This window comes from Equus quagga, chromosome 7 (assembly GCF_021613505.1).
Source record: "Equus quagga isolate Etosha38 chromosome 7, UCLA_HA_Equagga_1.0, whole genome shotgun sequence".
In the NCBI taxonomy this organism is placed as follows: Eukaryota; Metazoa; Chordata; class Mammalia; order Perissodactyla; family Equidae; genus Equus; species Equus quagga.
In genome coordinates this window covers 3,112,417-3,140,213 of record NC_060273.1, presented here as the reverse complement: position 1 = coordinate 3,140,213, position 27,797 = coordinate 3,112,417, and the positions used below count along the sequence as shown (strand labels likewise).

The following is a 27,797-nucleotide window of genomic DNA, read 5'->3' as shown; positions in this document are numbered from 1 at the left end:
CCGCCACAGGGCAAGGCCACACGGAGCTTCAGTTTGAGCTGACAAGGCTGCTGGTCTGTGATGGGTCTCTAGAAGGAAGCCTGAGACACAGCAGCTCTGAATGCCCCGCCCAAGAAGAAGCTGAATGGCTGGGGGTGGAAGGAGGAGGGGCTTGATCTTTTGGTATCTTTTCAGTTTCTGAACCATATGAATGCATTATTTTTTAAAACGTTCAGGAAATGAAAAGATAAAGTTCTGGCCAGGGGCTTAGGGACTCTGCTTTCCTTCCTAAAGTTTCTGAGAGTTGGTCAAGAACTACTTTAGCCCTTGGTACTGCTTTCCAACATCCCTGAGCAGCAGGTGCCCATCCAGGGCCTTCTGTTTTTGTTGCTGAAAGTGCCAGGCTCTCAATTTCTTAGTACCATCATCCCACTGGGTTCTGCTCCCCTTTTCCCCACCACCTGCTCTGGCGTACCTGTCGGAAACTGGGGGCACCCCGTGACGCTCTGCTCCTGAGCCCATGTAGCACCGGGCCTGCAGGTGGGGCAGGCCGACGGGCCTGGCAGGTGGCTGGCAGCTCCTTTGCAAAGGACAGCCAAGATCAGATGGCTGGGAAGGTGGGTTCTGCAGGGTGCTGAGGGGTTGGGCCTGGTGGAGGCTGCCTGGCTGGCATCACATGGTCCGGCTGTACTCGATGCCGCCCTTGGTAGAGATGCTGGACCATGGCAGGAAGCTGCAGAGCAGGCTGTGGGCCTGGCGGTAGATCCTGTGTGGGATGGAGCAGGGGCTCAGGTTCGCTATTGCAGAGCCCAGATGCTGGATATAGTCCGTGGGGCTCTGTTAAGGAAGATCCAACTTGTCTTGCCTGCCCACATACCCCTGGGTGGCACTGTCAGCAGGGGCCTGCATGGCAACTTGAAGGACTGTGTGCAAATGGCACACCATTCTTGAGGGAGGCCAAGAGCCTGCTAAGTCTCTGCTGAGTTTTGGAAAGCCTCGTTACCTGGAGGGGCCTCCATTGTGCAAAATTACAAAGGGAGGTATCTGGGTGCAAGAGGGCCTTCCGGGTGAGGCCTCAGGCACACGGACACCCAGACTACAGCTGACAGACAGGGACTGGATGCTCAGGGGAGGGGTCTGGCAGAAGAGCAAGTGCTCCTGGTTCTCCCCTACACTCTCAATCCTCGGAGAGGCAGGGCCCAAACCCTGTGACAAGGAGGGGGGTCAACAGTGCTGACCCTGTGGATAGCCACAGATACCCATCTTCACATGAGCGAGGAGGCCTGTAGGCTTGTGGGCCACCCTTCTCTTTCCTGTTTAATTCCCTATGAAGCGGATAAATCCTACACTCATTCATTTAATTTCTCTCTCTCTCTCACACACACACACATTCTCTCTCTCTTAGAGTATTTCTTGGGCCACACCCTATGACTACCAGGAAATCTCCTGGCCTCCCTCCTACCTGTCAAGGGCCAGAAGGTGAAAGAGGAGGGAGTGGGGAAAGGACACACCTCTGGGTCACGTGCTCCAGTAAGGAAGGTTTGAGCCCAAGTGTTGAAAACAGCCAATTCTTTTCACCTAACTTGTCTTTTTTTTTTTTTTTTTTTGAGGAACATTAGCCCTGAGCTAACTACTGCCAGTCCTCCTCTTTTTGCTGAGGAAGGCAGGCCCTGAGCTAAGATCCGTGCCCATCTTCCTCTACTTTCTATGTGGGACGCCTACCACAGCATGGCATGCCAAGTGGTGCCATGTGCACCCGGGATCTGAACCGGCGAACCCTGGGCCGCCGAGAAGCGGAACGTGCGCACTTAACGGCTGCGCCACTGGGCCCGCCCCTAACTTGTCTGTTTTCTCCCCTGGCAGCACACAGGCCCCATTAGGACAGGGGCTCATCTGTTTTGTTCACTGCTGTGGCTCCCATATTCCTGGAACAGGAGGCTCTCAATTTGTTGAATGGACGGATGGTTCGTGGGCCAAGAGGGTTAAAACCCACCCCTCATACCAGCTGAAGTCTGGGGAACACCGAGTGCACCTGCTTTCCCAATGTGTGCAACCAGACCATCATTTCCCAACACATGCAAGCCCAATCTCCCTACAACACCATCTGGTCGGGGAACTGCATCCAGTGAGCTTGGCTGCGTGACTGTCATCTGGAGGTGCCCACGGCTCCAACTGGCGCACAGGCCCTGCCGTGGCAGCTAGGAAGCCACAATCCCTTGCCCCCGAGAAGGAAAGGATATAGGATGGTCCAGGGAGGGTGGCCACCATTGATGTAGAGGACGTAGGTGAAGCCATCTTTGAGGACCCCTCGGATGGAGTAGTAATACGGGAGATAGTGATGCTGCTTGAAGTCTCTGTTTTCGTAGAAGTTTATTGCTGTGTTGTTGGTGGTGAGGACGTGTAGGTAGATGGCTTTGCAGTGGTCTTGGGCGGTGGTTGATATGTGATCCTTTAAACTCTCAAGTAAAAGGGAACCTGTGGGAGAAGACGTGATGGTCACACATGGCGGGGCAGGCGGGAAGGAAGCACGCGTCAGACAAGGAAGCACCTTTGCAGAGATCGCTACAGATCTCTCTGCCCACTGTATCAAAGACCCACCTTCCATAACCACCCACTGTCGAAGTCCCTAAAAACCCACGGCCAGGTGGGGCATGGTAGCTGCAGACCATCAGTGGTCTGGGACAACAGATATGGGCCGGGTAGTTCCCTCCCCGGGGCAGGACCTGTAGTGGAGGCTCACTAACCTTTCAGACAACAAAAAGTGTAAACCTGAGCCCAGAAAAACATAGAATAGACACGTCTGGGCTACAAATGAAGACTCTGCCGCTCACTGGCTGTGTGACTGAGTAAGATGGGAATTTAGAGACAAGCGCATGGCACAGTCCCCCACAAGGGATGGGCATCTGATAAATGGCAGCTTGGGCTGTTTCTTCAATTGTGGTTTCTATTCTTAATCAAGAGTACCTCGTGACCAGACATGAGCTGTGTGTGTGGTGGTGGGCCTGGTAAGAGGTGCCCATTCCCTAGTGAGGATGTTCAAGAACTCTTATTAATCTGATCCTGTCAAATTCGGGAATGAGGCCATTGCAGGAAGACCTGGTGATGTACGGAAAGAGCACGTGTTGAAGCCAGTGGGTGGGGTGGGGCCGGGAGACTTGTTGGAGGAGGAAGGATAAAGGTCTGACCCAAGACTGAAGGACAAGGGAGGGAGGAAGAGACCGAGGGATGTTGATGAGCTAGAATCATCAGCACGCGGGAAGTGACAGGACATGGGTGAGTGGGGTGTACGTGCCAAAACCCTGCGCTCTGCTGCCCCTTACCTATGCCGTGCTTTCTGAATTCCTTCACTACTCCCAGACTTAGAATGTACGCAACTTGTGTGTCAACAGAGAAGTTGGAGGCTAGAATATCTCCATCCTAAAGAAAAAGTCAGAAATTAAAGTCAGGTTAACAGTTGCGGAACCAGCCCCACTGCAGGGCACTTACGCGCCAACCCCCACACTACCAGCCATGACACCTGGGGGGACACGAGGGTGGGAGGGGACAGAACAGAGGATAATGGATTCACCCTGCCTCCCCATGGAAACGAGAGGGTTTGGGCCCTTCTGGCAAAAAACTCCTCAAGTAAGAACACACATGCAGTCACTTCTCTTGGGGACAGTGGTGGATCAGACAAGGAAGGACACTGATGCCAGACGGGTGAAGTTACGGAAGAAAAAAGGAAACGAGTGTGCTGCATGGGCACTTAAGCTGATACACCAGAGACAAGACAGTGAGACAAACACCAAGTTTGAAAAGGTTTAGTTAAAGGGTCCTACACTGCCCCCAGGTGGTCTCGGAGTAAAGGAGTGGGGGCTTGGGTAGCCCCTCCACCACCCTCTGTTGCCCACGTCAGGCAGGGCAACACGCCACAACATGCCACCTCGTGTGCGTCTCTTGGTTCCAGAGACAGAATTCTGGACAGGGAGGGTCCTGAATCCACCCACCATGAGGTTATTATGTTCTTCTACCTCATAGAGAACAAGAAGAGATACTGTGTGTACGGTTTTCCCCCCATGAAAAGGACGCTTGGCGATTCAGGCTTTCTGGTCCCATCTACTGTTCACTGAGAGGCTCCCACGTGCTGGGCATGGTGTCAGCCCGTCCCTGCTCTCCCAGACCCTGCACTGCATGCCAGTTAACCTGGACACAGGTGAACTTGCCCAGTGGTCTCAGGGGAGAGCATCCTTATTGTTGTCGTTACTCAAAGCCCATGGAAGGGTTAGGGAGGCGAGGCAGGCACTTTGTTCCTGGCTACTGTCTTCTAACAGGCCCTGCTTTGCCCCAGGGTTGAATTCACTCAGCCTCTCAGCAAGGCCCAAGCAAGTGCCAGGTGCCAATGCCAAGGTTCCCTCTCCTCTCCAAGAGATGAGGGAGCATCTCTGCCTTCAAGGGAAAACTAACACATTCAAAGGAGCACAGAGATCTAGTCACCACGAATGGGGGGCAGGACAGATGCCAGAGGGCACTCAGGAAGAGCTGCAAGGAGGGGGCTTTGGGAAACAGGTCACGGAAGGGGGCAGGGGCAGTTTGTCCCGTGCAAAAGCAAAGATCAACAGGATGCCGACACTTGCTGAAAACACCACCATTTCTTTCTTTTTGCTCTATGTTGGCACTGAAAATTGGAAGGAAAAAAGCTCAGGAGGAAGATGGGACAGAAAAAGTTACTCTTAAAAGAAACCAACTTTGCCAGAATCTAATAAATGGGGTAGACTTGAGTGGGTCAGGTCTTTAAAAGGGAGATGTCCTTCTTGCAGTTTTAAAGAAATAACATTGGGGCCAGCCCCGTGGCACAGCGTTTAAGTGTGCACAATCTGCTTGGCCTGGGGTTTGCTGGTTTGGATCCCGGGTGCGGACGTGGCACCGCTTGGCAAGCCATGCTGTAGTACGCGTCCCACATATAAAGTAGAGGAAGATGGCATGGATGTTAGCTCAGGGCCAGTCTTCCTCAGCAAAAAGAAGAGGAGGATTGGCAGCAGATGTTAGCTCAGGGCTGATCTTCCTCAAAAAAATAAGTAAAGAAATAAATAAAAATAAAGAAATAACATGAAGCTGAACAGATAGAAACATTTTCCAGGTGTCAGTGGCTTTTCCCTCTCCTTGGAGTATATACTCACGTGGTAAATACTATTCAGTCGCTAAGACCAAAATTACTCAGCAGAATCTTGACCCAAGTCAGCCACATGGAACAATGCATTTGTGGCCGTGGTCTCACATTTTACATTTAGAGCAGGGCTTGCTCACTTGAGGTCCACAGACCTTCAAGGGTTCTTAGACAAATCTTGAAGGGGTCTATGAAGCTGGATGAAAAGAAATTATATCTTTATTTTCACTAACCTCTAACTGAAACTTAGCATTTCCTTCAAGAAACCACAGCAGTATTAGCAGCTTCTGTGACACTGCCACCAATACGAGTCACAGATATTTTCACAGTCCCTTACAACAGTGCAGATTCTCAGTGCATTGTTTATGCTCCTCCCTACTTCAAAATGAGAGTTGTTATGAAACCTGCATTAGGTCTTTTATTTAATGTACGAAAGACGGTATCTTGTACACACAGAAAGAAACCAACTGGGTATGAGTCTCATGCGCGGTCCGGGCTCCTAAGAGAAGGGGCCACAGAGCAGGCAGTGGGATTCTGTCAAAGCCCTCACAGGCCCATCCAGGGAAGCGACCACCAAGTCACTGCCACACAGCCTTACCTCCTTGTGTATCTTGGTCCTACTTTTTATTTCAGCTACTATCATGCCCACAATGGCGCCCCTGTAGGTGGCAGCAAGAGAAAAGAACTTCTTGTTGGAGGTGATATCACGATACCATGAGTCTGGGTACCTGAGGAGGAAAATAAACTCAGGTCAAGGCCGACTAACGTCCTGCTCAGACAGTGGAACCACAAGGAACTCCAGACTGCTCTGCCTACTGCTCCGGGGCTGACAAGGAGTCAGTCTATCACTCAGTCCAAAGGGTCTTCTTCAAGCAGTGATCTGTCCAGATGGGCCTGGGAATTTCTGAGGGGAAAAATGATTTTATAAGACATAAGAGACGAGAAGGGGGACAAACCTCTGACGGTACTATCTCCACGACAACAGTGCCTGGAGGGGCAGCTGCATGAGTTAAGAGTGATGGCTCCTTGTAGCCCACGGACACTTGGGTAATTTCCGAGAATTCTGTGAGACTTTCTGAAGACAGGGGAGTGGTGTGGGGACAGCCAAGTTCACAGCTGAGTAGCATTTGTGTCACGCACCTCCCTGACGGGGCAGGGATAAGCCCTCAAGGGCAGGGTGTGGCCAGGGCTGCTAGGGGCTGCTCTCCAAGACCCCTCCAAGGGAAGCAGGGAAGAGAACACTTAGCGCAAAGCGCCAGGATGCAAGGATGAAAAGGCAGATTCAGCCACCGCCAAGGAGACAAGGTCAGGAGGGCAGGGACACGTGGGGCTTTATGGGTGTGTGGGTTTGTTTCTTCACTTGGGACAGACATAACAGGGTGGCCTGGGATGTCTTTCTTTAGACCAAGAGCTAGAGGAGGGTGGCGTACCCTCAGTGACACGGCGGAGAGGTGCTCTACTCGGCTCTGCTCTGCAGAGGCCACTGACCACTCACTGGGAGGTTCTACAGGGCCCGAGCATCGCCCGAGCTCCTCCCCTGATCACACTCTCATCTTCTGACCCCAGGAGTGCTCAGCTGACATGGCAGCCAGGACACGGAGCTGTGACCACACAGCCCGATGGGACCACAGTTCGCTCCGCCATCTCTGGAACCTGAGGCCTCAGGCCCTGGAAGCTGTGAGGAGAGGCAGGTAGGCTGGGCATCCCAGGAAGCACAGAGGCTCCAGACCAGTGTAGCTCCACCCTAGCCCAGGTCACTCTCAGCAGGGTCTTACCTACGTACTTAATGGATTACTTCCCAGCGTGGGACTGCGGAGTTGAAGAGTTTACTTTTTAACCTATAAAGCCTCAAGGGGCCCACATCCCCAGCAAGCTGTGACAATTCACATTCCCACTGAGATGTAAGGGTCGCCCTTTCCCTCCCTTCCTGCTGGCAGCAGGTTAAACAACCAGTCTGAAGTTAAGACTCATGGAAATATGATGGTCGGTAGGATCTAGTTTATTTTTAATTTTAAAAAGTTTGGGGGCTGGCCCAGTGGTGTAGTGGTTCAGTTTGCATGCTCCACTTCAGTGGCCTGGGGTTCACGGGTTTGAATCCCGGGTGTGGACCTACCACCACTCATCAAGCCATGCTATGGCAGGGTCCCACGTACAAAATAGAGGAATATTGGAACAGATGTTAGCTCAGCGACAATCTTCCTCAAGCAAAAAGAGGAAGACTGGCAACAGATGTTAGCTCAGGCCCAGTCTTCCTCACCGGAAAAAAAAAAAAAAGTTTGGGCACTAGCCTTATGGTGTAGTGGTTAAATTCACATGCTCCACTTTGGTGGCCCAGGGTTTGCAGGTTTGGATCCTGGGCATGGACCTAGCACCACCTGTCAAGCCACACTGTGGCAGCAACCCACATAAAACAGAGGAAGATTGGCACAGATGTTAGATCAGTGATAATCTTCCTCAAGCAAAAAGAGGACAATTGGCACAGATGTTAGCTCGGGGCAATCTTCCTCACACACACACACACACACAAAGTCTGCGCCTATTTTTCGTACTACAAAAGCTATACAGTCATGCATCGCTTAATGACAGGGATAACTTCTGAGAAACGTGTGGTTAGGCGAGTTCGTCGTCGTGCGAACACCATAGCGTGCACTTGCACAAACCTAGATGGTACAGCCCACTACACACCTAGGCTACATGGCACTAACATGATGGGACCACCATCGTATATGCAGTCCACGTGGTTCTGCAGTGCATGACTGTACATGTACATGGAAAGGGCCCGACAGCACTCAGGAGCAGGAGCTGGGGTCCACTGACAGGTGAGGTGATTCTGGCCCACACGGTACCTCCAGGCCATCCTCACCTTCGGAGCAAGTCTTCCAGCTTCAGCACCTGCAGATCTGTGCACACTTCCCCACCCTTCCCACCTGCAGCTGGGGACAGCAGGCGATGCTCCACTTACTCGATGGGGAACCAGTCGCCGCACAGATGCTTCACGGTGTCTATGTCATCGTGGCAGAGGAGGCGCAGACTGACCTCGCTGAGGGCACTGGATGGCACCACCTCTGTCATTCACACCTGCAGAGAGGGACACAGGTGGCGTCAGGAGGGCGGCCGCATCCCCTCATGGCACATTCACTTCCTCCTCCTCCTCATAGCAGCCTGTGAGGCAGGCAAGATGGGAAAACTAATACGGTCTCCCATGGCCAGAGGTCTCCTCAGTAACTGAGAGGAGTGTTTCTGTCCCTCATAATAGTCTCATGCACCAGGTGTCACAGTCGCCACTACTTTGCAGACAAGGAAACAGAGGCTCGGGAAGGGCAGACAGGATGGGGACCCAAGGTCCCCTGCCTGCTCACTTGGGACACTCCTGAGCCCTGCAGAGGACAGCTCGCCTCTGGTCTGTTTTTTCTCTCCTCTCTGCTCCTCTGAGCACCCCACACCAGCCCCAGTTCTCCCTGGCCAGTCTCACGTCTCCCTCACAGTGCTGTTTCTCCACGACAGAAAGCACACGGCCCCACCAGCCCAACTTCTTCTGACTTGGGCTGGTGGCTGCCAATGATGGACAATAAGGGGCTCAGCAGCCCCAGGACTCAGTCCCCTTCGGAACAGCCTGGGCAGGGCTGATGACCTGCTGGATTTCCACGGGAAGTGGCGCTTGCTGGGTGGGTCATTTCTCCTCCCCTATCCAGCAGATGAAGACGTGTGAGTAGAAAAAAAAGAGACTTGGCAAGACACGGAAAGTTCAAATCAGGGGTCATGAGTTGCCAACGACTCTTTCAAATCAGGAAACTACGTTCAATCCAAGTTGCTGATAGCGCAGCTTCTCTTGTTTTGGTTAAAGGAAGGGAGGGAGGCAGGAAGGAAGGCCAAGTGGTAGGCTCTGACAAAGGGAACACAGGAGCATTTTTAAGTTGAAAGCTGGTAATAAAAGGCAAAGGATCCTGCATTTACCCCATCTTTTGAGAAGGAACTGTACATTTCATCCTGAACGGTCAAGGAAAGGTTCTTTTTATAGAAGAATGACAGCCAATAAAAATAGAAATAATGATAGAATTGGAACGTCACCACTTTGGAACCACTGATGCAAGCAAGAATCATCAACGGCTGTTAAACCACGTGGTGAAGGGAGCTGAAGCGCAGGTATGAGACATGGAGGCAAAGCACCCGCGCCCCCAGGACTTACCCATGGCCAAGGAAAGCCAACCTTTCACCTTGGAGATCACCCAGTCATGCTTCCCTCAGTGATGGGCCCAGCGTGCGACATACACAAAGCCCTCAGTGTTCCCGCCTAAAACACTGGGCCTGAGCCCAACCTAGCCTCCAGACTTAACTTCACATGGCACACGGATATAAGTTCAAGGGCACTGTGACATCTGACAAACACAGAATGGTGACGTTCTACAAGACAACTGGTCTGTTCTCTTCAAAAAGTCAGCATCACTAAAAAAAAACCAAAGTAGACTAAAGGAGACAAGGAGACCTACAACCAAACACAATGTGTAAATCCCTACTGGAAAAAATAAAAAGGCAAAACAACATTTTGTGAAATTCAAACATGGGCTAGCACTATGGACAACAGTATGGAGATTTCTCAAAAAATTAAAACTAGAAATACCATATGATCCAGCTATTCTACTACTGGGTATCTATCCAAAGAACATGAAATCAACAGTTTAAAGAGATTTATGCATCCCCATATTCATCACAGCATTATTCACAATAGCCAAGATGTGGAAGCAACCCAAGCGCCCATCAACGGATGAATGGATACAGACGATGTGGTATATATACACAATGGAATACTAAGGAGCCATAAAAAAAGACAAAATAGTGCCATGTGCGACAACACGGATGGACCTTGAGGGTATTATGCTAAGCGAAATAAGCCAGAGAAAGACAAACACTGCATGATTTCACTCGAATGTGGAAGATAAACAAATATATGGATAAGGAGAACAGACTGGTGGTTACCAGAGGGGAAGGAGGTGGTGGGAGGGAGAAAGGGGTAAAGGGGCACATATGTATGATGATGGTTAAAAACTAGACTATTGTTGGCGAGCACGATGCAGTCTACAGAGAAACTGATATATAATAATGTACACCTGAAATTTACACAGTTACAAGGCAATATGACCTGAATAAAATAATTTTTAAAATAAATAAATATGGGCTAGAAGGCAGATGATGATATGAAATTACTAACTGTCTTAGATGTGAAAGGGTATAGCAGTTATTTAGAAAGTCTTAGGAGATGCATGCTGAAATATTTTGAACCGAAGCATCATGAGGTCTAAAAGTAACTTTAAATGGTTCAAAAAATGTCAACTACTTAGGAGGCATATCTGACAAAATGCTATTAACTGTTGAATCTAGGTGGCAGGTAAGATATAAGATCTTATTGTCTATACATTCAATTTTTCTATATGTTTGAAATTTGTAATAATAAACATTGGGGTTCAGAGGGGCCGTGAAGAGGACTGTCATTACTCGCCTAAATTTACTCCAGAAACCACAGTTCTGTGAACGGGCACCATGATAGTTCACGTGACATCCAAAGGTCAAAGGGACCGGATGCTCAGCCCTCACAACTCAGCGAGCCCAAACAAGGTACCTGAGGCAGTTCTTCAAGGTCACCTGCTTCCCTGACCCCTATTCATGCCTGGTTCTCAATGACCTCAGGCATTCCCATGAGGGTCCCCGGGAAGGCCATGTCCTAACCTGCCACTTGCCAGGGGTGAAATCTACCCTGAGACTTGACCACAGGGCCAGGGAGGCAGCTGCTCAGCCTCCGATCCCTGGACACAACCCCGGCACACTCTGCCAGCAAGAAGAAGAGCTCCTTCAAGGGTCAGCCATGGGCTGGCAGCACCCCCCCGGGACGAGGTGCTGTTGGGGAGTCAGGCCAAGGGCTGGCGGAGGGCAGGAGCCCCTTAGGTTGGGGAATGACAGGTCTGTTGCTGTGCCCCCTTCCCCGCCAAGGCACGAGCCAGCCTGAGGGGGACATCTGGGGTGGGGGCTTTAGAGGCAAGTCCACAGGCCTGGAAATGTCACTGTGACCTTGGTGACCTTGAAGCAGACATACAGGGTGGGTGGGGAGGCAGAGGTACTGCAGGAGCTCCGTGGCTCTGTGGCCACATTTCTTCCATCTTTCCAGCACTCACCAGACTCTGAGGGGTAGGGACAGTGCCACCTTGACAGGTCCCTCTGCACAGCACTGGCTCAATAGCTGAAGTATGAGGGGATCTGCTTTCTCCTCCTTTCTCCACGTTTACATGCCAACACCTGCACACTGCCCACGTGGTGTCTGCAAGGCAGGGGCCACTCCTGTGACCCTTCGGCAGCACTGGCTGCTCTCACCTGGCCTGCACGCAGAGGGGCTCTGAGGGGGACGGAACAAGAAGCTCATCAGGACAAGGAACTGGTGTGTTCCTGCCTGAGGCCTGTGGGTCCCCACAGGTGCTGGATCAGGAAGCAGCTTAGGTACCGCCTACACCTTAGAAAGGAGCGGTGTCCCCAGAGAGTGCCCTGCTGGAGAAGACTAGTCATTATAAGGGGATAGAATCTCTAGACGCAAGATCCGGATGGAACCTCTGAGAGATGAGCTATCCAAACAAAAGTCTCTCTCTGCAGGGCAGACACAACCATTCATGTCTTTGTTTTCAGATGATAAAAGAAGGGACATAGCCATTCCAAAAATTAACGTAAGAGGCCTGTTGAGAAAGGGCAGCCAGAGCTGCTGGGCTGTGCTTGTTTGAGTTCTCAGTTCCAAACACAAAACAAAACTAAACATCAAAAAATACTCCCAGACGTGGCAACTCTGATCTTCCCATATTGCCAGTTTTTTCTTTTCCCTGGGATGGGCCTTCAGAAACTAAGACACTGTCCAGCCCCATCTCTGTAAACGGCTTGACCATTTGGTCCCCCCACAGCAGGGCCATTCCAGCGCTCAGCACCTGCTTCCGCCACCACCTGATCCAGTCCCCATGCCCGATGGCACCCAGGACGTTCTGGTTAATGTGACCTCAGGGACCTTATGCCCCTCAAGAGGCTGGCCACCTCTTGGGAAATGGACTGGTCGACCAAAAATGGCAAGTCCTGAGTTTTATGAGTCATCTCTGACCAAAATATATCCTAACGGTCACTGGCTAGGATGCGGCTCCCCAGTCATCCCAGGTAAACGGCCGTTTTGCTCCACGTAACACGACTGTACAGGTTCAAGGGATTCACTTGCCAAGGGAGGATGGAGCCCCGCCCATCAACGTTCACAGGTACAAAATGCCTCTTCCCAGGAGGTTTCTGTACAACCCCCACTGCGCGGGCGACCCTCCCTTCCCCCACAAAGGGAACAGATTCCACAAAAAAACCTCTAAAAGCAACAACTGAAAGTGTTATTAATCTTGTTACATCTGAGAATAACATTGTGGTTATGTAGAAAACGGCCATATTCTTTAAGAGATGTACTCGGGATATGTAGGGGTGAAATGACAGAATATTCTGGAATTTAATTTAGTTGGAGCAAAAGTGGCAAAGTGTTGATAATTGTTGAATTGGATGATGGGTATGCCAAGTGGATGTCTGAAAATGTTCCTAATTAAAATTAACAACCAACCAACCAAACTTCTCCACAGAGGCTGAGTTTCAGATATTCATGGCAGGCTTTCCAGGGGCTTTGGTGTCCTGCACCGAGAGACATCCTGCAGCAACTGCCATGGCCTCTGCATACCTCCACACTGGGAACCACAAGTTCTCAGCAAACCGTGGCTGGCTCACTTACCTGTACTCTGGACCCCAGGTGGGTTAGGCACCTAGTTGAGAGTGTTATGGGTACAGGGAATACAATCTGGAACCCAAGTTAACCAACTCTCAAACTCCCCTGAGGTTTTTAAAGAGCCACAGTGTAGATACTCGCAAGTAGACCAAGGACACGGCACCATTGTAGAAGCTGTGCTTGAAGCTGCCCAAGATGCTAAGTATCAACCACACGGCCAGTTTAGGGAGACACCCCTTCCCTCTCCCTTCAGGGCCAAGAAAACTGAGAAATGCAAGGAGTCCCTGCCAAAACCTGAAGGCTTTGTGACAAAGTTAACAACCCCACATGACCCAAGGCCAAGCCCTGTCCCTGAGTGCGGTCTTCCCAGAGAAGACTCCTGAGACGAGGGCCTTCCTCTTTCTGCTGCAACAACCACCGGGGAAAATCCTGATGAATAAACCCAAGTACATCACCACCTGCCTAATCCAAGTGGCCAAACAGGATGATCTATAAAAACTCTGCTCAGCGCCCCCATGAGGACAGAATCCCTGTGCTAAACTGAGCAACAGAATGTGACTGGGAGTCCACTAGGCACTCACCGAAACACAGCCCTAAAGTAGGAGCAATCCAGTGTCCATCAGTGCATGACTGGACAATAAAATGTGGTCCAGCCACACAGTGAATAGTCAGTACTGACACGTGCTACACGTGGATGAACACTGAAAGCATTATGCTGAGTGAAAGAAGCCAGACACAAAAGGCCACATATCTTATGACTTCATTCATATGAAATGTCCAGAATAGGCAAATCCGTAGGGACAGAAGGTAGATTAGTGGTTGCCTATGGTTGGGAGGGCAGGTTGGGAGGATGAGAGGGTGATGGCTAAGGGTGTGGGTTTCTTTTGGCGGTGGTGAAAATGTTCTGAAATTGAATATGGCGATGGATGCACGGCTCTGCGAATACACTAAAAACATCAAACTGTACATGTAAAATGGGTGAATTGTATGGTATATGGATTATATCCCAATAAAGCTGTTAGAAACAAGAAAAACCAGCCCTAATCCTGAGAGTGAATGATTCTTTGGTGAGCAAATGGATAAAAAATATTCTTTTTGAAGAAAGTCATAGTAGATTCCAGAAAGAATCAGAAGCTTCCCAGTGTGCAAGTCCAACTGCAGGGACTCACAATGGTGCCCCAGGGTGGGGCTCCTTCAATGGCACTGGCCCAGACCCAGCCTCTAGGGGGCCCCACCACTGTGCCGGCCCTGCTAGGGTAGGGGATGGGGGCACCCTGGGGAAGATGAGCCTGAAGATCAAGAGCCTGGTGGGAGGCACAGACTCACAGAGATAAGGAAAAGCCACTGGCCTACCAAGGGCGACCTGGTAGCTTACTCCAGATTTGGGCCAATTTTAATATTTCATATTCAAAGAAAAAAATCTGTCATTGGCTTGGAGTGTCTATGAAGTGACCAAAAAAAGTTATCAAGTCTCAGCCAAGCATGTCTGTGTTATCTACGAGTCCTCATGGGGTAGCTGCTTAGATGATTTTCAGAAAAGAAAGATCATGCTCAGATTTCGCCCCGCCAGGAAATCAACACAAACCACAAATCACCAGATGAATCTCAAATCAGCTTTCAGCTCCAATGCCTGACCTGTTTCAGAAAACTCCACATCATCCCCTTTCCTGGAAAACTGGCTCCAGGTGGTATATCTGGAGCTTGACGGGCTCAAGCCAGCCTGAGAAATGGGGTGCCATGATAGCCCGTCCTCATCATCCTTGGCAGAGCTCCAGGTGTCTCATTGGTTGTTTTCTCAACCAACAGCAAATGTGCTCTGAGCTACCCTGGAAGCTTGGGACAGGACACCGTCAGCTTGCTCTCATGAGTCACTCCACCAGAGTCGGCAGGACGAGTGCAGGCAGCCAGCAAAACCAGCCGGCAGAGCCAGGGTCTGGATGGCCAGAGACGGACCGGGGCAGCTGAGGAGCAGGAGCTGCTGCGACGTAAGTGCTAGGAAGCAATGCCTCGACCTCGGTGGTTGGTGGTTGCCTGCGGCAGGGGACTGACTACAAAGAGGCTGGGGCTGTGGGGGTGGGGCGCTTCCTGAGGGGATGGACATGTCTGTAACTTGATGCTGGTGGTTACACACACACACACATACGCACACACATATATACACACGTTAAAACTCATTGGGTGCATTTTGTTGTATGTATATTAAACTTCAATAAAGTTGATTTTAAAAGGTTAAAAAACTCTACATTGAGGTTTGAGAGCAAAAGGAGAGATCCATAGTAAATAAGCATCTCTTAAGTCCTGGGATTTATAAACTTTTCTCCTAGTATCCTCGGGACAAGGCTCTTGACCAAATGGGCAGGATTTGTTCCCTGTTGGACTTTCAAGGAAAACACTGGGCTCCAAGACACACAGCTATTTGTGGGTTCTCAAATCCCTATTAAAAGTACTTCCATGCTTTCAAAAGCTGGTTCTTTAGATGCCTTGATATAAAAATAGAAAACCATCACATTTAACTAAGGGAGAACAGCATATGACGGCGTCTAATCTGTCGCCCTCAATGGACAGGGGCGGAGAAAGGGCAGGAAGCCACAGGAAAAGAAGTATCTGGGGCCAGTGTGCCAGTGAAAGGAAGGAATGCTATCAGAGAGGGCCAGTTTAGAGATGAGAGTGGTGCAAGTAAGAGGCTGATGTGGCAGGGCCTGGTCCACTGCTGGGGGAGCAGACCAGGGGACCCACAGCTGGGACCTGTGGGGACCCCACTTGTTCATCTGGAACCTTCAGCCAAGTACTGGTCTCCTGTTGCTACCCTTAGGGCTTAGGGGACGAGGATTCTGAAGACTCACTGGAGAACAAGGGCAAAGGCCCCCGAGCCAGGCCCTCCGTTCCTTTCCGAGCCCTGGGGTGCTGGTGGGACAGGCACCGAAGCTGCATACACCATCTTTCATCTCCCTGCAAAGGCACACATGTGTCTATATCACAAGAGCAGGGACGCACTGCACAGGAGAATGCAAAGTTCACTTGAGTTTTTATGGTAAAACAAGAAGCTGCAAATGTCAGGCTTGTAGTGAGAACTCTTCACGTGTTTCCTGGGTCTGCAACCTGTCTTTGGCCTTTGCGGGTGCGGGTGTGGGTGCGTGTGCATGTGTGTGTAGCAATTCAAGGAGGGACAGACACCAGATCCTCCAAGACCCAAATGAAGTGCCTGCCTGCGCATCTCTCGGTTCGTCCTTTCTCCTTCCCCAAACCTGGTCCTCATGAGGCTGTCTGTGAGCCTCATCCTCCTTTTGTGCTGAAATGACCTTTCCAGTCCCTGTACTGAAGGCCACTGTTCCTTGAGGACTCAGAGGGAGTTGGAAGTGGGTGGTGTCTGGACACTTGGGGGTTCCCTCACTGATAATACTTCCCAAGTGCCTCCAAGGACACAGCCAGAGGGACAGAATGAAAGCAGAGGAGTGGCTGCCAGGATTTCCCCAACGTCCACAGGAGTATTTTCCATCTCCTTTCCACTGCCAAGAATCGGAACAGAATTGTTCCAGTTTCTGGAGGGGTTTCCCAGCACGGTCATGATGCCCACGGGGCACTCTGCTTCTGTCCCAAGTAAGACAGCCAGAAACAACTCTATTTCCTGGAGACCCCTCCCCTCTGCAGACTGTGTCCTGATGCCCCAGGTCCACAGGGCCCCTCCCTTCTGCAACAGCACTGTTTCTCCATCCCAGACAAGCCACACTTCACTTCTAAAAACCACCCTCGTCCTTTTAATGGCTTGGGAAGTGCTCTGGACTCTACGCTTGACCTCAGCAGACTTCCAGTGCTCAGGCCAGCCGTGACCACGCTGCACCCTCCATGGCCCCTGAAAACTTCCCTTTCTTCTCTTCTTTTGTCCCCATTGGTTTAAAAGGGTGCTTCCTGCTGCTGAGGCTAGGCCACCCTCTGCTCATGCTCTGGAGGCTGTGCCCTTCACAAGTTCCCAGACCCTGCGGGGATGCTAGAGCCACTGTTACCCCAGGTCAAATCCCAGTGCAGACGTCACTGAGGCATCTCTGTCTTGCCACATGCTTCAGTTTTTTATCTGTCACTGGGAAGATAAATGACATGGCCACTTCCAAAGGGCCACCCCAATCCCTGGTCCAGCTCCACATCTCCTCCCTCCCTGGCCTACGCACCCCCTTTCCAAACATTTTCAATCTTCTCTTTTGTACAAACTACCCTCCAACAGGCTGTAACCGCACTGCAAGTACTTCTCCTGGACAAGCTTCCTTGCCACCTTCTTTCCCTCCGACGTAACTACCTGCACTACCACATTTGCCGCCACCCCTGGCCCTTGCCCCAGCTTCTGCTCCAGCACGCCCACTGGTGACAACAAACCAGCAGCTTCCCTCCTCTGAAACCCAGCAGCCCTCCCTTTAGGGTGGATGCGGGAGAAAAGGAAAAACAAGCCAGTGATGAACACAGGGCGCTGCCTTACATATCAGTAAAGCAGGCTCACGGGCTAAAAGGGAAGAGTGAGGGGCACAGTGAGCACTCTTCGTAGCTCGTCTTTTCAAACGACTGCCTGTGGGGAGCAGGCTGTCTCCACAGCAGCCTGGGCTCCTTCCAAAGCCTCAGTGTGGGAGGAACATGAATAATTTACAGTGACAAGAAACAAACACCCAGCACTCTCGTTCCAAACAGCCTCCCTCTTAAAACCCAACCCAACACGCTCTGAGGGGAGGTTGGATATTCATCATATACAATTTAAGACACATCTCTTCAAACATGAATTGATAATACTGGAGGATTCCACTTGTACGAAATTCTACTTTCTGTCACCATCAGCTAAAGGATCGATGGTGACAGAAATCAGCAGTGGTTAAGGAGGGACACTGAGAAGGGGTGTACAGCAACTTGCTGGGGCAATGGTGAGGTTCTACGTCTCTTTCAGTGGTCGTCACGCTGACGGATCTGCACGCTTAAGATCTGAGCACTTGGCTGCACGGTAATAATACCTCAGTTTTAAAATAAGACAGCAGGTGGTTCTGGCATGTCCCAGGTCCAGACCACCTTTCCCTTGAGCCAAAGGTTCCATCACCCCTTATACTTTACACTGAGAATCCATCGAGTCATTTATTTACCAAAATTGTATTGAAAGTCTAGGTCTTGCTCTAGGCACTCGATATCAGCAATGAACACAGTCAGAAATCTGATTACACTGGGGGGCTGGGGGGCCAGGGTGTGTGCTTTCCTGCACTGTTACCTACATACTCACAGAAACCACTTCTTTCGCTCGAGGAATTCGTGGAAAGTGCACATTAGTGAACAAGAGAAGTGTTGTCAACTGGGCTGGGCAGGGAGGAGTTACCACAACCGCGTGGAAGGGATGCAATCCTCCCTCGGCCACAGGAGAAAAGGCAGGGAATCACCCCCTTGCATCTTCACATGGGGTCCTACTAAGAGAAAGGAAGATGTCTAAATGTTGACATTTTTCTTCTTTTATCTCTCTTTTTTTTATTGTGGTAAAATATACATAACATGAAATTTACCATTTTAACCACTTTTAAGTGTACAGATCAGTGGCATTAAGTACATTCACATTATCGTGCAAGCACCACCACCATCCTCTCCAGAACTTTTTCATCTTCCCAAACTGAAACTTGGCACCCAACAACCACTAACTCCCTGTTCTCTCTCCTCCAGCCCCCAGCAACCTCCATGCCACTTTCTGTCTCTATGAACAATGTTGGCAACTTTCTATACTTAGTGGCACTTCTTCACTAAACATTTCTTCGGTCAAAGGCTCCCACAGATGTGGCTCCGCAAAGCATGGATTCTGTGACTTCCCCAGAAGGGAGGTTGCCGGACCTGAGCACCATCTCAGCGTGAGCCGGAAGCTCTGCCGCGCTGGGGCCATCTGTGGGAGAACCCTGGGTGTCATGGTCAGGGTATGTGTTGAAAGTGGCCCCTGGGACCCCACCCAGGAAACAGTCCAGAGAAAGGCTTTTGTCTGGGCATCTAGAAGGAGCTCCCAAATCAAGAGTTCTGGGAGGTAGAAGAAAAAGAGGCCTGAAACGTCCTCTGCACATCAGATGGTGCCCTCCCTGCAACAAACAGAAAGGAACAAGGATTGACAAGGTTTCTTAAGGGCCTGTGAAGCAGGAGGCAGCAGAGTCCAAGGGGAAGGCAAGGCTACCAGGCCAGAGAGACCTGGGTTCAAATTAACTTTCCAGTTCTGTTTGCTGTGGTCTGGCCCTGAGCCGCAGAGGGGGCTACCAAGTGGGACTGAAGTGCTCACCCGATGAGTGGGAAGTGTACAAGACGCATGCATCAGTCAGTGAAGACCAAGCCCTCTGCATACGGCAGCCGTCACTGCCAGGTGCCAAGTTCTCTGCCAGGGGCCAGTGAACTTGGGGGACCTGCACTTGAAGCTCCAGCCCTTCTCCAGATTCTTGAGGACGAGAAGGCAAAGACAGAGGCCTCCACACAGTTCAGGGGAGGGCATTTTGCATTTTGGAGGTCTGCTCTTTAGCTTTACAATGTATCCCAAGATGAAATAGGTCTTATTTGATTTTAAATTTATTTTTCCATTTTGCTTTTTTACCTCAAGTCCACAGTAAAATGACCAGATGCAAAGGACATGTTCTCAGCCACTGCGCGTGTATGCCACCTGCACCCCCAGACACTCCACCCAAAGGCATGGAGGCTAACCTCGGTGACAGCAGAATCCCCTGGCTGTTCTAAGGACCCACCTCAGAGCAGTCGAGGGCAGGCGAGTTTCTACCTGGAAGGAAGACTGGGTTTTAGGGGTCAGCCAAGGGACTGTCTGCCTTCTGGGGCCCCACTGGGTCAGTGTCAGAATAGAGAAAGACAGCCCTGGCTTGGGGTGAGACAAGGATGAAAAGGAAGAATAGAGACAAGAACAGGACTCAGGAGAAAAAGGGGACACTGAAGTGGGAGCCAGAGATGCGGTGCCAAGAGCAGTCCCCATGGTCCCTTGGCCTGAAAGCTTCCTGGCAGAGAAAACGAGGGTGCAGGTGAGCCCCCGCTGCCAGCTCACATGTTCACGCTGAGACACAGTCTGAGCTCAAAGCTGAAGACAACTGGGGCGCGGGTTGGAGGGGCCGTCAGGACCGATGACGTGGCTTTGCCCCGCAGCTTAAGCTGGGATCTTTGTAGGAGGCCGCCTGACAGGGTGCCCCCGAATACCATTCCCAGTTCAGATTGAGTGAGTGGGTCAACAAGTTTGGTTTAAGAACAAAACAAAACAAACAATAAAACCACCTGTAAATACTAGCTTTTTGGGGGTGGGAATCAAAGGGTAGGAAAACATATTTAATCCACATTCTTGACTAAAGCTCTAGACTGGACCCTGTCTAGGGCTCAAACCCAACCAAGAGCGTGTGGGCTCTTCCACCGAGAACTTCAGGGCTGTAAGCAACCCTCGGAGCTGCTGTGCGGGTCGGGGTATGAAACGGAGAGAGAGCGACTCAGTTTGAAAGGAGAAAGCACAGCTACATGAGAGTGGAGTTTCAGAAACCCTGCCCACGCCTTCGCTGGGGCCCCTTTGCAAACCTGCAAAGAAACCTCCGGGCCTTTCTCTGATGTTTCTATCTCCCTCTGCTGGGTTTTGCTGTTTTGTTTTTAAATCTCTGCTTCTCTGGGTTTGCATTTAAGAGGCTTTAGAGTCAAACAGATGTTAAACATGAAAGTGGGTCAAATAGGGTATCAATTAACATTTGCTCACGAGGTTAACTTTTATAACAAAAGTGATTTTTAAAAAGTAATTCAATCTCCTGTCAGCATTTGCCTCTGGAATTATGGCAGACATCTGCACTCTACAGCACTCATTTCTGCATTATTTGAGCTTTTTTTTTTACAATGAGCTTGGGTTATTTTTATTATTAGGAAAAAATAAATACTTTCAGGTGGAATGTGAAAATAATGAACACATTTTTACATTAAAATAATCTCACGGACTGTTTTTAACTACTAAGAACGTGGAAATTTCACAGTGTCTCTCCAAATTATAAGTAGAATGATTACCCATTTTGCCCCAAAATAGTCTCTCTTAGCATCGACTTTTAAACCCATACCCCTGGAATGGCATGGCATTTTATGCACTGATGCCAGAAATAAATATTCTAAACACAGATTCACAGTTGTAATGAAGCAAAGAGGTGGTGGTTGTAGACAAGGACACCGAACAGAGTTGTAAAAACATTTTAAAAAGTTCCTGTGTAATCATTAAAAAGCAATTTGAGTGGCCATATAGAATCCAATTTTTAAAAATATTTACAAGTTTTAAGACAACCTTCTTTTTTTTAGATTGGCACCTGAGCTAACAACTGTTGCCAATCTTCTTTTATTTTTTTTCCGCTTGTTCTCCCCAAGTCCCCCCAGTACATAGTTGTATATTTTAGTTGTGAGTCCTAGTTGTGGCATTTGGGACGCCGCCTCAGCATGGCCCGACGAGCGGTGCCATGTCCGCGCCCAGGATCCGAACCGCTGCAGCAGAACGTGCGAACTTACCCACTCGGCCACAGGGCCGGCCTCAGGACAACCACTTGAAAAAAGATTTTTTTTTTTAAGATTTTATTTTTTTCCTTTTTCTCCCCAAAGCCCCCCAGTACATAGTTGTATATTCTTCGTTGTGGATCCTTCTAGTTGTGGTATGTGGGACGCTGCCTCAGCGTGGTTTGATGAGCAGTGCCATGTCTGCACCCAGGATTCGAACCAACGAAACACTGGGCCGCCTGCAGCGGAGCGTGTGAACTTAACCACTCGGCCACGGGGCCAGCCCCAAAAAAGATTTTTTTAATTTTCCCTTTTCTTGAGGGAGGGGAATGCTCTTTTAAATCTTTTTGTTTTACTATGAACACATGATCATAGTAAAATAAGAATTCACATGCAATATAAACCAAAAACTAAGAATCCTCTACTCCTCTCATCCCCAATAAAATGACAGTTAATGATGTCTTGTGTTTTCCACAAGAAAGTAAATTTTTCTTAATAGGCGAAGACTTGCCTGTTATGGGGCCCAAAGGGTCTTCAGGGGTGGCAGCTGTCCAGGTACACTCAGGCCATGACCATTCATCAAGGAGTGCCCTTTTCTGTATGTATATTTCAATAACAAGGTTAAAAATTGGAGACCAGAGGAGAAGCAAAGTCATTTGAAACTAAGAGTAGAAAGAGAAGCAAATACCTGACCAGCAAGACCTGAATAGCTTACAACCAGAGTTAGAAGGTGTCATCTTCCAGAAAGAAACAAGTTTGAAAAAAGTATCAGCACTCCTGGAGACTAGAGAAATGACAGATATACTGTTGCATTAACATTTTCCAGATAAGAATTCTTTTCAACGCCGAACAGAGGGGGACAATTATCCACAGACTATTTTATAAAATGAAATTGCTTTCTTCTCACAGTTATTTTCAAGATGGGCTCAAATTTCAATACTCTGCTGCCCAAATAGATTCTATTTCAAGAATGCAGGAAACAAAAAAGAGGAACACAATCTGATTTTTAATAGTATTAACTATCCAAAAAGAAACAGAACTAGAAGAATTTCTTTTTTTAATGTGGTCTCTTAAAGATGACAAAATACCTTTCTTGGGTTTTCCTGTAGAAACAACGACTTTACCAAACATTTGTTCTGTGTCCCTTGTCCACAACTACCTCCTCTTTGCTTCTTCACAACTGTGAATCTGTGTTTAGAACGTTTATTCCTGGCATCAGTGCACACAATGCCATGCTATTCCAAGGGTATGGTCGCTAAGAGAGTCTATTTTGGGGCAAAATGGGTAATCATTCTACTTATAATTTGAAGAGATATTTAAAAATCTCTACTTTGTCACACTCATAGGTAGTTCCCGCCATCATTGTTTAGAATGTTTGGTTCCTCCCTGCCACGTGGGCCCTGCATGAGCTGGAGGGTGGTCTCAAGTGAAGCGGTGTGGAGTCTGAGATGCTGACAAGACGAAACCAGGGACTGACCCTCATTTACTGCTACTCCCTCCTCTACCTGACCATCTCAGCTTGGTGCTGTGGCCACCTCAAGGTGACTGTCATGCTTCTGCCAGCCTCCACAGCTGGGCACTTAGGCTCCATGGAGCACTGGTTCAACTGTTGACATGGACCCCAAACCACCTCCTGCAGAAAGCTCTGGCTCCCTGTTCAGACTCCCTTCCTATCACGCCACAGGCACTGAGCAAATGCCTTAAGGTTTGTAGCAGAATATTAACCCTACTGTATGCTTACTGGGTTTACAAACACATAGGTCTCTCTTTAATCAGCAGTGTACGACATCTGGGCTTCAAATAACCCTGCACTCCTGCAGGCCAGCTCCTATCAAAGTTCATGCTAAAAAGAATGATATTTAGGGAAGGAGTCCAGATCCCGGAGTTATCAAAGGCACTTACAAATATGTGCTGAATCAAATCCAGTATTTGAACTTAGCCAGAAAGAGCCCCAGGAGTTCCAGCATCATTTTGCAAATCGTTTTACTTGAAAGCACTGCACATGGACATAAGCAGGATCAACTCTGATACGGAGTCTACACTCCAGGCTGGCTTTCTGCCAACGAGGAACTGAAATGGATAAACCACGAGGGCTCTGTGGATTCCTTCCAGAAAGAGATGTCAAGGGAAATGATGGAGGTAAGATCTACAGATGGAGGAGCCACCACTTAACAGAAAACATTGCCTGATAAGCAGTCAGCTTTCTATTCAGGTAAGAGAGCTGTCACCAACGAAGTGGGACTTGTGGGCTATTTCAGCAGAGCAAAGACATGCACTGTCCTGAATTTCGAGCTCTGAGGATTCCTCTCTACACTGTGTTCCCTGTGGTTGCTGTAGTGTCATGATGCTGTATCAACCTGGTCTAAACACATCTCAGGCTGCGAGAAGCCACACTGCTGCTAACAGGTACACTGACGCTTGGACAGTCTCCAGGACACAGTATCAATCAGCAGCGACAGCATTATCCTTTTCAGTCTCCTTTCAGGTCTAAGTATCTTTTATTTCTCAAATCTCCTAACATCCAGGAATTTTCTTCCATCCCAGACAGAGGCATGCTGTTGCTAAGCAACTTCAACAAGTCATATCTGAAGTCTATGAGTGGGTGTGGTTAAAATAAATAAAGTCACTGCAAGTTACAACTGGGAGAGGCTAAAGATAGACACACACAGACCTTTTAAAAAAGTGTCTGTATTTTTTATTCTGGCTTGTTGATACCAGACTATGCCTTGACTTTGTTACCTTCAGGTTTTAAGCGCCCTCACAGACATCCAGTGCAAGCTCAGTGGGATGGAACTCCAGCAAACCATGGCCCAATGGAGAAGGAACTCACGCACAGTGCACTCTCAAAGAGCCAATTTGCACATTAATTCTGATGGCTGCAAAATCCTAGAATAGGTGAGATGAAGACCTATGTGCACTGCCATGATGATCCGTCCATTTGGAAAGATGACTGGGACTCATATTCCAGCCACCTTTGAGTTTCAGCAATTCAGGGTGTGTGTGTATGCGTGCACATGTGTGTGAGAGAGAAAGAATCTTTTTTTTTTTTTTTCTGCTTCAGCCTCTTTTAATTCAATGCTGTTCAAGACTCCCCTTCCTCCTGCCTCGCAGGCCAATACTATTGGCCAAAGAACTTCTCAAACTTATCTCTACATCACAAAGTACTACAGGGATTGTGGTATCTCTACTCAAGGCCAGGAATCACGTAACTTTCCGGGTTCAGTCAGTTAAGCATTAACTAGAGGTTTTCTGCCTTCAGCGTTCTGGCAAAACATCGGCAACCTTCAATGCTCTCTCCAATTCCAACACTTCAATTAACAAGCACTCCTGGTACTACTGTGTGGGGCTGTGATCCTCTTCCTTCAGGACAAACGAGTAACAAAATCATAGGGCTCAAGGACTTGGCAAGTGAAAACAGATCAATGAAGCAGCCAATGTCCACATTTATTGCAGAGTTAAATCCTTGCCTCGTCGCCAGGTCCTGGCCTCCATCACCTGCTGGGGCACACAGATATTTGTTGCTGGTGGTCCAGAGAAAGCCCACAGCCTCTCTGAAAATTCTCCCAGGGGGACAAACCACAAAAGCTATAGATTCCCTCTCTTTCTTGGGAAGTGCCCAATTCGGCGGAGGAGGTGAGAGTTGGTGCAGGCTCTGCATTGTCAGTAAACTATCAGAAACGTAAGGAACTGATTTGTCCTCATACCAAAATGTACAGCTGAAGACGACGCGGAGACGACCAAGCCAGAGGCCCCGGCTTTCAGGAGTTCGTAGGCGGGCAGACAACTACAATCCGCGCAACAAGTACCAAAGCCGCGGCCAGGCCGGGACAGGCGGCGACAAAGCGCTGAACTGAGCGAAGGCCAGACCCCTCGCCCCGAGCGGGACTCGGCGGGAGCGAGGGGCACGCTGCCCTCTGGTTCCAAACTCCCCACCAACTCGTCCCGGGGCCTGGCACCGAGGCGCCCCAGGCAGAAGGGCCGGCGCCCACCGAACGCTGAGACCCGCGCCCCTCTGCACCCCAGGGTCCGGGGCCGCTGCCCGCCTCGCCCCCGGCCGGCGCGAGCCCCGGGGCCGGCCCGGCCTGAAGCCCCGCGGAGACGTCCGGGCTCCGGCTGGCGTGGCCGCCCCCCGGCCTCCAGCGACCGGCCCGGCCGTCCCTTGCCCCGCCAGGGCCACCTCAGGGCCCCCGCCCCCGGCCCGGCCCCCGAGACCCCGCCCGCCCCGGCCCGAGCTGCCGCCTCCCCGCGTTCGGCCTCCGCCCCCGGCCGGGCCCGGCATCCTCCCTGCAGGCCCGAGTCGCGGGGCCTCACCTCGGGCGGGAGCCGGCGGCAGCGGACGACGCCGTGGGGCTCAGCGCATCCTGGGGTCGCCGGGAGCCGGGAAGTGGGGCCGCGCGGAGCCCGCAACGAGTTATGTAACCGGCAGGGGCCGCAGCCCGGACGGAGGCGGCGGCCCGCGGCACTTCCGCCTCCCGCGCCGGGCCGGAGGCGCAGACCGGAAGCCCATTGGCCGCCGGCCCCCACGTGGGGCACCGCCCCCCGACGCCGACGCCGCCATCTTAGGAGCGGGCAGCCTGGCGGGGACCGCGGGTGGAGAGGCGGGGACCACGGCGGTGGGGCCGGGAGCGCGTGTGCTGCTGAGGCTCGGAGAGCCGGCGAAGGCGCCGAGCGAAGGCGGGCTGGCACCTGAGCGCCCCGAGTCTGCGGGCCTGGACGCGGGTGGCGCGGCCCCGGCTGGGAGCCCGCCAGCTCAAGTTCTTTGGCCTTGGCTGAGCGCCCCAGGCGCGGAAGGCGGGCTCCCCAAAACGAGGATCGCTCACAGCCCTCCAGGTCTCGGCCAGCACTCCCGTCGTTTGGGTCTGGGGCTTGGGCATGTCCTGGTGTCGAGCCAGGGGAGCGTGACGGAGTGACCCAAGCCGGGCTCGCGGGCAGCACCACCCGGCTCCGCAGAAAGACCGTTGAGGGCTGTCGCTGTGTAAATGGGCAGAGGTCAGTTGCCCTTACGTTGTAGGAGCGTCTATATCATAAGATCTAACTCAAATTTCGTTGCTAGGGAACCTGTGTTGAGCAAAATCTGATAACTTTAAAGCAGGAAGTTATTCCTTGCTTTCAAATAACTTACAATGGTCCACATAACCAAAGGATGGAATAAGGACCTGCTTACAGCCAAAGGCCAGAATGATCAACCCTAAAAGGATTTAATTCATATCCAAGAGAATAAACATTATCACAGATTAAAAGTCTAAATAATGCTATCTTAGAAACGTTAAAAGCATATTATTTTGGGGCCTGCTGGTGGTGCAGCAGTAAAGTTTGCATGCTCTGCTTGGTCAGCCTAGTGTTTGCTGGTTTAGATCACAGGTGCAGACCTACACACCGCTTGTCAAGCCATGCTGTGGCAGCGTCCCACATATAAAGCAGAGGAAGATGGGGACGGATGTTAGCTCAGGGCCAATCTTCCTCAGCAAAAAGAGGAGGCTTGACAGAGGATGTTAGCTGAGAGCTAATCTTCTTAAAAAAAAAAAAAAAGCATATTCTTTTCAATAACCTCTTGACAAGGAAAGTTACCTAAAGAGATTAGAAATTTTGAAGGTAATTGGTATAAATAGATCAAGAGTAGTGTAACAAGGCAATATAAAACAAGGATAATCTATTGTCTATGTAATATGATGTGTAGTGGCTGGTGGAATCTTGATTTGTGTAAAGCAACCTGTATTTATATTTCCTTTTTTATAACAGTTTCTGTAAGTGCCTATTTTTTTTTTTAAAACAGGCTGAAAAATCATTTGGACAAAATGGAAATCAATATTATACTATTTACAACTCCATAGAGTTACAGGTTTGAGTACTGCAAACATGCTATTGTAAGCAAAGATGCTGTAGTAAACCATGTTTGGGCCCATTCAGAACATTTTGAGCACTCTACACAATTATATTTAGTGTGTCATTATTAAATGATTTGTAATTAAACTCATTGCAAAAATCATTTAAGATTGAGTAGAAAGATCCACACAATACAGCAAGATAAATGAGGGTAGGACGGTCAAGAGTGAAGTTGGTGTGTAAAATGCATACTTTGAAGTCCTACATACTTTCTAGGGATGGGCTGCAAATTTAGCTCCAGTCTTTCCAGAATTCACGTTGAAGAGAACAACTGGTTACAAGATTTGGCAAGGTAGTGTGTCAGAGGTGGCTAATTGTCCCCTACTGTCCATTGTCCCACACTCCTCCTCTCCTTTTTCTACTTTTTCTTCTTCTCCTCCTCCTTTTTTAAAATAACTGCTTTATCATATCTTCCTGTCGTCACAGAATCCCACCCCCTATAGCAGGCAAATAGCTGTCAAGCTAGGCTTGTATTTCTTAGCTCCCTTGCAGCAAGGTGAGGCTGTATGCCAAAGTTTTCACCAATGTGCAAGA

General features: G+C 49.9%; 1 protein-coding gene across 2 annotated transcripts; it reads right to left on the bottom strand.

Moving 5' to 3' along the window:
• Window positions 1-500: 500 nt before the first annotated feature.
• NAA60 (N-alpha-acetyltransferase 60, NatF catalytic subunit) lies at window positions 501-25,852 on the bottom strand. 2 transcript variants are annotated; one of them, XM_046667409.1, is made up of 6 exons: window positions 25,692-25,852; window positions 8,085-8,200; window positions 5,721-5,850; window positions 3,300-3,396; window positions 2,220-2,454; window positions 501-808 (listed from the first exon to the last, which is right to left on the bottom strand). In XM_046667409.1, exons 2-6 carry the CDS (start codon window positions 8,192-8,194, stop codon window positions 652-654), a joined length of 729 nt encoding a protein of 242 aa, XP_046523365.1. In that variant the 5' UTR covers window positions 8,195-8,200; window positions 25,692-25,852; the 3' UTR covers window positions 501-651. The 2 variants fall into 2 exon arrangements, with proteins under 2 accessions (XP_046523365.1, XP_046523366.1); XM_046667410.1 differs by lacking the exon at window positions 25,692-25,852 and adding an exon at window positions 18,139-18,316.
• Between the last annotated feature and the right edge of the window lie 1,945 nt (window positions 25,853-27,797).

What these genes read in the sequence shown, in the direction of transcription:
- NAA60 (XM_046667409.1), bottom strand. Translation starts at nt 8,194, where the DNA reads ATGACAGAGGTGGTGCCATCCAGTGCCCTCAGCGAGGTCAGTCTGCGC. An exon ending in GGACCAAGATACACAAGGAG is followed by an intron (nt 3,397 to 5,720) that starts GTAAGGCTGTGT and finishes CTTTTTCTTTAG; the next exon opens with GATGGAGATATTCTAGCCTC. An exon ending in CACCCTCCCTGGACCATCCT is followed by an intron (nt 809 to 2,219) that starts ATATCCTTTCCT and finishes ACAGAGCCCCAC; the next exon opens with GGACTATATCCAGCATCTGG.